This window comes from Anolis sagrei, chromosome 3, assembly GCF_037176765.1.
Source record: "Anolis sagrei isolate rAnoSag1 chromosome 3, rAnoSag1.mat, whole genome shotgun sequence".
NCBI classification, from domain to species: domain Eukaryota; kingdom Metazoa; phylum Chordata; class Lepidosauria; order Squamata; family Dactyloidae; genus Anolis; species Anolis sagrei.
The window spans coordinates 210318354-210327892 of NC_090023.1; the positions used below are offsets into that span (position 1 = coordinate 210318354).

At 40.0% G+C, this 9539-nt stretch overlaps 1 protein-coding gene across 2 annotated transcripts in view; it reads left to right on the forward strand.

The window, feature by feature from the left end:
• Positions 1-4361, forward strand: part of XPNPEP1 (X-prolyl aminopeptidase 1) — a 56671-nt gene extending 52310 nt beyond the window's left edge. For both annotated transcript variants that reach the window (XM_067465846.1, XM_060768379.2), the window contains one exon: positions 1456-4361. In XM_067465846.1, coding sequence (XP_067321947.1) covers positions 1456-1584 — 129 coding nt within the window. In that variant the 3' untranslated portion in view covers positions 1585-4361. The remainder of the gene's footprint in view (positions 1-1455) is intronic.
• Positions 4362-9539: the final 5178 nt, after the last annotated feature.

A 9539-nucleotide genomic window follows, 5' to 3' on the forward strand; every position in this document is an offset into this window, starting at 1 on the left:
ACCATCAACAACCAACAACCAGAAGCCTAGCACAGTGGGCATGTTCACTGGATGACCTTGGGCAAATGATCTTCTCTCAGCCTCAGATGGAGCCAAAGAAAATCCTGTGATAGCTTAAAGTTGCCATAAGTTGGAAATGGCTTGAAGGCATAGAACTACAACAAACAATTGATATACAAGAGAGAGGTATTAGCAGATTTGGAAGACCACCATGTTTGTGGAAGTATAGCCACTTCACAAAATGAAGCATAAGGGGTTTTGGGAGGATGACTGTTTGGCCTTAACTTGAATAGGAACATTCCACACTACAACGTTTTGTTACAAACTGCTTTCACTCACAACAGACATGACGTGGATAGATCTGACATTCAGAACTAAGAAAAATAGAAATGGATATTTGAAAGAAATATTGTCAGCCAATCATATTTTAAATTTTATTGTATAACTAGCTATCCCCTGCCACGTGTTGCTGTGGCCCAATCTGTGTATATGTGCTTTATGTGTATATATGTGTGTGTATATGGCTATATATGTGTGTTTGCGTATATATGTGTGGTTTTGCGCATGCATTGTAATGTATTTTTTTGTTTTTTGGCTTTTTAAGTCTCTTCTGCTGTGTTTTTCAGGGTTTTTATGAGTGATGGTCACTCATTGGCCTGACACATGTATTGTGTCCAAATTTGGTGTCAATTTGTGCAGTGGTTTTTGAGTTATGTTAATCCCACAAACAAATATTACATTTTTATTTATATAGATTAGGAAATGTGCACTCATCTAGATGCTGTTGACAGTCTTAGCCAACTTAGCCAGAGTATTGGTACCTGCAACTTAACAATATTTGGAGAGCCAAGTTCTTTCCATCTGACATCATGTCAACAGTGAAAAAGAAACATACCTATATGTAATACAGCAAGTCAACTAGCAGAACCCAACATTTCTCAAAGGCTTTCCTCTGAGTTACATAAATGCCCAAAGGCTATAAGCCAAGTGCCAAGTCTTATAGATAGCTCCAGTCATTTGCAGTTAGTTGCAAGTGGAAGAGCAGGATGGTTTTCTGCTGAGAAGCACATACTCTCACGGAAACTCCTTAGCATTAAATGAGTGCTGACATTCTTATTTTTCTAGTAACTGATACTGATTTTTAGAAATGCCAGCATCAACTGTTGAAGTGAAAGCAACAGCAGTACACAAATTTGGAAACATGACATAAAATATTTCCTAAGTATTGTAAAAGAAGGAAGAGTAAGGACAGTGATCAAGTGATTGCCAGTCTTGATAGACAAGGACTATGAGTCTTTGCCTTCAACTTTAGCTGTTTGAGCTTTTTAGAAGATGATCTGAAGGTGTCTTTCACACTCCTTTCCCTTCCAAGTGACAGTAATGTTGGTCAGAAATTAAGGTGCAATTCCCCTTTCTTGTTGGCTGATAATTCTTTTATCTTTTCTCACTTTTTAGTGTGACTGGGTGAATGACTACCATAGAAAATGCAGAGAGGTGGTTGGGGCCGAACTTGAACGACAAGGACGACACGAAGCTCTCCAGTGGCTCCTTAGGGAAACAGAGCCAATCTCCAAAATGCATTAATGTACTTTTTAAAAAACAACAACAAAATAATCCAATTCATTTTAAAATTGCAAAAACGGGACAGGTTGAGCTTCACAACATTATACTTGGTGCCAATATGCCTGATGATACTGGTAGAAAGTTGGGGGGGGGGGGGGGGAGAGGTGTGTGCAAAAAATCCTTTCCTATAATGATCAGGACTAACAGAAAAATGGGAGTCAGATGGGATTTGTTTAGAAGCACTTCCTTCCCAAATATTAGTTTTCCCCCTTTGTGATAATGAAAAAAATAAATCCAGAGCTATGAAATCTTTTACTTTTAGAGAGAGGACAGGACAAGTGGGATGAATGCATGATCATGCTGTAAACCCAAAGGGTTTAAATGACTGCATTGTTTATTATGCTAATTCCAAGCTTAACCAAATTGCTTGAGAGATAGAGAGAACCTACCATGATATAAGTTGTTCGCCTCTGACAATCCAGCCAAGTGGTAACGAAAAATGTTATTATGTAAAGGGTTCTTGCAGCAATTTTGAGACGCTCAGAGAGAATGAAATGGGTAGCATAAGCTCTTGTAGGCTCAATCTACCAAAATAATCTAGTGTACTGTGCTCCCGAGCAGCTCCAAATGCAGCATAGGAACAGCGCAGGACTCATTGGTGTCCACTTGGTTGGCTAGGCCAAGAAGGCATTGGGACTCCTGCTGCTATTTTGCCATCCAAAAGCCATTTTGCTGACAGTTTTGTTTCTGTGTGTTGTCGAAGGCTTTCATGGCCAGAATCACTGGGTTGCTGTGAGTTTTCTGGGCTGTATGGCCATGTTCCAGGAGCATTATCTCCTGATGTTTAGCCCACATTTATGACAGGCTTCCTCAGAAGTTGTGAGGTCTGTTGGAAACTAGGCAAGTGAGCTACCTAGTTTCCAACAGACTTCACGCCTAGTTTCCAACAGACTTCACAACGTCTGGAGATTCCTGCCCTAGATGTGGGCAAAACATCAGGAGAGAATGCTTCTGGAACATGGCCATACAGCCCAGAAAACTCACAGCAACCCAGATTTTGTTTCTGATGAAGCACCCAGCCGTGAGATCAGCAGAAGCAATGTTGCCAGCAAGGCATTGCCAAGTAACTGCTTCTACAGGGTGAGGCAGCATAACTTCCTTTTTTCAAAACTTAATAAAATCCATTGTATGAATCAGAATTTTTTTTATAATGTAGGTGCATACCTAAAGTTTAGTTTTACATAGTTTTGAAGATCAAATTAGGTAGGCGACGTCCCCTTTTCTCCATTCTCCATACACTGAGTAAACCGATTTCTGGTGTTTGTCATGACTCTTGCCAGCACACCAGGTGTTATATTGGCAATTTCTTCCTGGATGTTGGTCTTCAAATCTTGGATGGTTCACATAAACACGGGATTTCAAAAAAACCCATAGAAAAAAATCACAAGGGGTCAAATCTGGAGAGTGGGCCAGCCACTCCAAATCTGCTCGAAAAGTAGGCCTCAACGGCAAAAGCACACTCCTCACTGTTCCAACGCATGATGGCAACTGAACTGTGTCAGGACAAAACTTTATACTCCCGCCTCTTGAACGAGACCACTAGCGCTCCGCTAAGTCTTCAACCGACTGAATGACACACATTTTTAAAAAAGGAAGTTATGCTGCCTCACCCTGTAGTTGTTTGACCTGGAGACACTGAATCTGGTCAGAGGTTAACACCTAAGAAACACCGGGATCACTCTGAAGCTTTCAGGAAGTTTCAAAGTAAATTGCAGATTTTCTTGCACCGGATTAATAGATGGAAACATTTCTGCTGTGAAACCAGCTGTAAGCAGCGTGGACTCCTTGCAGCAGTTACAAGGTGAATCTCTTTTATTTGACCCATGAAGACACAGCCCTAGTCTATAAAAGCTTATACTACAAACATCTTTCTTTACCTTTGTATTCTACCACCATAGAGAGCATATGCTATTTATGCTGTAGCAGAGTAGTAATAAAATATACCTCTTGTGGGTCCTTGAGACTGGTAATCTTAGCATGGCTGTATATCAAAAGGTTTTTAAGCCTAGCTTTTCTCCACCTGCCATTTAATAACCGTAACTACTTCATGGATTTGCCTACACTTGTTTGTTACTTGGTGACTTCCAACATCAAGTGATGCTTTGCTGCCATAAATCAGACACCACCTAGTGCAATATGGTGCATGTCTACTCTGAAGCAAGTCATGTTTAGTTCAGTGGGTCATACTTTCATGTACATTGGTGTTTTTTTTGTTTTTTTTTACCACGAATAGGACCATTTGGATTCAGTAGGTCTTACTCCCCGGTATACAAGCTGGTAGCCTCTGCTAAGAGCATTCAGATAAGCTTCCATGATCCCGATTCACCTTGAACAAAATAATTTTTCATAGATGCAGTTCACAATGTCTGTCAGATGTCTGTCAATGACCCTTAAATCTTGAAAAGTGGTTGCCCCTCCACTCCTGACTTTTGAGAACACAATGTAAATTGCTTTTTGTGAAACTGTTTTGGACACCATCTTGTGAAAGCTTGCAGTATAACACAACAGGGCCTCCTCCAGTATCATCTCTGCCTGCGTCTCTCCCAGCTCTTGAAACCGTTGAGAGTATGGACTTCTGGATAGATGCATTAACAAAACTGATGTTAGAAAACAGTGCTGTGTGTAAAGGACATTAAATGTTCAAATGGATCTTTTATACACTTTGGATCAATTCTCCTCCTGTTTTTACATTGCCCAAACACAGGAACTCCAAGTGCCAATAAAATCACTTTACTTTACTGCTGTGTTCAGTTCTTCAAAGTCTACAATTTGGGGGCAGAGACACAGATAAATTCCTACTATTAGTTGGAGGCTGTGGAATCGCAGCCAAATTTTCTCAGTGTGAGTATGTTGTAACTGTAAAATTTGAAAGCTTCGATAGGCAGGGAAATAACATTTTTTAAGGGACATGCCCGATATAATGTGCGTTAGGTGTGAAAACAAACGAAAAAGGAGCATGGAATAGTTCAGAAATGGCTGTGTGTGTTTATCAGTTTTGAGGCAGTACAAAATGTTTGAAAGCAGTTGAGCATAAACAGAAAAGAGAAAAAAGACACATGTAATTGGAGGTGATTGGACCGAGTGGGCATCCTTTCATTAAAATTAATAGTCTTTTCAATTGTGAAAGGCAAAGTTCCCATGATGGCTTGTAGTAGAAATGGGAGCTTCCTTGGATTGTCCATCCTGCGCAAAAATAAAAACCAAAACCAGATGTGGGCAGAAGTCTATTTCCATTGCCTGTCCTGGAAGGCTCCAAGAGTGGCATTTGGGCAGAAAATACATGGTTTGGAGGTGTTGGAGGCTGCAGTAACAGCTCTGGAGTTTGCATGTGACATCAGGATTCACCTTTGCCAACTCTCCAACTTAGAATCTTCTTACCAATTGGAAAATCTCTATCCAAGGAACAGGGAGGGAAAGGAAAGGAAGGGAATCCATCCGCACTGGTTTAAACTGACGCGAGAGGGAAAGGAAAGGAAGGTAATCCATCCACACTGGTTTAGAACGCTTCTCTGGCTTGAACTGAGGCCAGGGAACAGAACAGAAGCGAGGGAAAAGCTGAATCATTTCCAATTCCCTTACTGATTCATAAGAGAAATGGCAGAAAAAGCTTTGGAAGGGCAAAGGGACTTCCGGTTTCCTTAAAAACTTTGAAATCGCTTCAAAAAGGAAATCTTTCTGAATTTATTCCAAATTGCGAAGATTACGACCGAACCTAACCATACCTACCTTTTGCCCTATGAACATGGGAAGATGTTTTCTTTGGGTCTTTTTCACACTACACAGATCACAATGACTATAATAATTCCATTTTACACAACCTGGGATTTTTGGTGTCATGAGGCATTTCTTGTTCTCAGCCAAATTGCTGAGGCGCCTCACCAAATGATAAAGCCCAGTATTCAGCCATGATATTTAAAGTGGAATCATGGTGATATACCAACATTTCACAGATGAAAACTGGGCCAAGCAACATTATAGTGTGGTCAAGGTGACAAATTTCATTAAGAAAGAAGTCACGAGCTAGGAGAGGCTACAGCAGTTTATTTTTGCCTAAGCCTAGTGGAGAAGGGTGGTACTTTGCCATGTTAGTTTACATAAATATTAATTTCAATGTTTTTTTTACAGGCAAGAGACTGGCAGAAAAATGTACAATGGATTTGGGGATATGGAAGGGCTTTCTCCATCCTTTTGCTGGCATAGTGAAGCAGTTTGAGTGCAAGAGAAAGACTCTGAAGGACTAGGATTCAAATCCCTAGTCCTGGAAATACACCGAGGCCCTTTCTACTCTGTCCTTATATCCCATGATCTGATCCCAGATTATCTGTTTATCCCAGATTATATGGTAATGGAGATTCATATAATCCAGTTGAAGGCATATAACCTAGGATCAGATCCTGGGATGTAAGGACACTGTAGACGGGGCCTGAGTGGCCTTAGACAAGGCACATTTTCTCAGAAGAAGGCAGTACAAAAGCTTCTCTGTAGAAATCTTGCTAACAAAGCCCTAGGAAAGGGTTGCCATAAGTTAGAGCTGAGTTGAAGACACAACTCACCAGGGAGTGAAGCACCTAGTTCCAGATTGTGCTTTTGTTGTGGCATCACTCTGTCTTTTCTTGGAATTTTCGGGGAAAGTATAGTAATTCTCTGTACTTTATTTATTTATTATTATTCTACCCTGCTCTTCTCACCTTGAAGGGGACACAGAGCAGCTTACAATTATGGCATAATTCAATGACTCATTACACAGACAACTAAAGAAATACAACAAATCAAGCAATAAAACAGTTCAAACATAAATACAATAAAACAGATTAAAAACCTAATTTCATAATCGTTCATGCTGCTACATTCAAGTCGGATTTCATATTACCCTACTCCCCAAACGCCTGTGTCCAAAGCCAGGTCTCTAACTTTTTCCTGAAGACCAAGAGGGAGGGGGCCAGTCTGATGTCACTGGGGAGGGAGTTCCATAGTCAAGAGGCCATCACTGAGAAGGTTCTGTCTCTTGTCCTCACCAGCCATGCTTGTGAAGGGGGTGGGATTGAGAGCAGGGCCTCCCTAGCAGATCTAAATGCTCAAACTGGCTCATAGAGGGAGATAAGTTTAGACAGGTACTTTCCCACCAATCTTTTTTTATCTAACCACAGGGCATTAGTTAAGAATGGAAAAATGATTTGGCTGAATTGTTTCTTAATCTGTGGCACTGATAAAATATATACCTGAAAGTACTCTTAGCTTAATTTTGAAGCAATCTTAAGAGCTGAGTTCATGTCAGCTACCAAACTTGCATTCCAACCTGTACCTGCTTAGGAGAGCATTTGTTTGTATAATGTATGATCCCATGTACAGTTTGAATATCCTTTATGGGTCCAGAGGTATCTGAGATTTCAACCCCCCCCTCCCCCCCAGTTTTGGAATACTTGTGTATATATGTACCCAAGTCTAAACATGAAATTCATTTATGCTTGATATATAGTTTGTAGCCAGAAGTTCATCTTATACAATATTTTTAACATTTTTTTTTGCAAGAAACACAAATGGTGTACATTGAACCATCAGAAAGCAAAGGTATCTCGACCACCCATGTGGATGATTTTGGATTTTGAAATTTCAGATACATGATGCTCAACATTTGTTTCTTTCTTCCAGAAGTGTGATTCACTTCCATTTAAGAAGTGTTGTGACTTCCTTCCACCCGAATGAGGCAGGTTTTCCTTCCCCTTCAATGGTGTTGCAAGTTGCGTATCCTCATCATTACACCTCAAAAACAGTAAAATCCATTCATATTTATGGGCGGAAAGTAGCTTTGTATAAAGAGTTTTGTAAATACATTTAGGAGATATATAACCCCTATTTTCCTAGTTTCCAACAAACCTCACAATCTCTGAGGATGCTTGCCACAGATGTAGGCGAAACGTCAGGAGAGAACGCTTCTAGAACATGGTCATACAGCCCGAAAGACCTACAACAACCCATTTAGGACAGACGTCTGAGTGTAAAAGTTGCTAGGGTAGGAATATGAAGAAAATATAACAGAAACCTTCACAGAGTATGAGAGGAACTGTTCTGGCATTCTAATTAACTTGCCTTTCTAGTGGTGTGTACTAGCTTGGAAGAATTTTAATACAATAATTAAAACTAGAGCCTATCTCTTCACCATTTCGTGTCCTTTGGGGATTTCCAGAGGCACTGAAAGCAGCTCAGACTGAAAAAAATTGCTTTCTTTGTTTCTCTCATTAAAAGTTTTCCAAATTTGGATTGTTGCAGCTGATGCATACTGATATAATTGGGGTGGGGGGAAGCTCCTCAAGGGGAAAAGTTCCATTTGCCCATTTATTGTATGCACATACACACTAGCAATCATTATGAAAGCATTGATATACCACAGAACAGGAAATGGCATTCTCGCCCTTCATCCTAAGATATCAGAGCCAGCCTTCATCCTAAGATATCAGAGCCAGCCAAGATATTTTGGCATTCAAGGAAGAACATTCCAGAAGTAATTCTCCCATTCCCATCAACAAAAAGCACAACAACACATTAAGCAGCCAAAACTTGGGTGCTCTTTCATGACCATCAAAATCTGCCATTTAAAATTGCCTCAATCTGTCTATCATGGGATTGACCCAAAGGAATATTAGCGTGCCCATTTTACAATTGTATGAATAAATGCATTACTCGGATACAGAAGAGCATTCTGGAACTATCTGGAAGTTTTTCGTCACTGTCTTTTTTAATCCATGTTTTCTGATAGATAAATGCAGGAGGAGGAGGAGAACTTTCGCCCAAAGTTTCTTTCTGATTGCTATTAAAAGCAGCAGTAGAAAAAGACATCCTTGTCATTAAAGCTCAATAATGACACTTTTGATGTTATCTGTTTTCCATTTATATAATCAATATATATAAATAAAAGTTCTGTTCAAGTGTACATTCGATGCAAATATGAAATAACACATCTCGCCATTATATCTCTCTCTCTCCTCTTCTTGAGTTGTAATGATTTTGTGCAAAATCCTTTTATTTGTTTCATGAATTCCCATTATAATCTTAGAGATAGACACAATCCCTTTAAAACTTTAAATCTTCCTTATTGTCTCCCTGCTGTTTTCAAGATCTCTAATAAAAAAGAACGATATGACAAAAACCACTCTTTTGACATGGTCAAAGGACAACAGTACGTCCACCTTATCAGAAAAAAGTAGGCTGGAAAACAGTATCATTGCATGGGCTATTTTGGGAGAAAAGTAGGGTTATTTATCTATTGTGTCAGAAGCAAATACAATTATAATGTATTTTTAAAAACCATAAACAACATTTAAAACTTGGCATTATGCTAAATTTCCTTTGACCAGAAGCTGGCCACTAGGAGTCCCTCTGGTGTCTTTGGAAGAAGGTCCTCCATTGTGCATGTGTCAGGGTTCAGGCTGCATTGTAGCAAGTGGTCAGTGGTTTGCTTTTCTCTGCACTCACATGTCGCAGATTCCACTTTATAGCCCCATTTCTTAAGGCTGGCTCTGCGTCTCGTGACCCCAGAGCACATTTTTTTTCAATACCTTCCAAGTCGCCCAGTGTTCTGTGTACCCAGGAGGGAGTTTCTCATTTGGTATCAGCCACTGATTGAGGTTCCAGGAGATGAGAGGAGCCTCTTTACAGGATAGTAACACATCTGGGCTTCCCCTGGGCAATGTCTCTGCAGACAGCTGATTCTCTCACACCAAAAGCGACTTGCAGTATGCAACCAACCAAACAAAAGTAATCAGATAAATAAAATGCACCATGGAAATTGAATTTGTGTCAAATTGCATCTGATAGTGATATGAATGTGAAAAGCAGGCCGAAGATGCTTAAGCTATTTTGCAGTTATTTTGGATTTCTTTTGGCCATTCCTCATGTGGGGTCTTTCAGCTGTCCCCGAG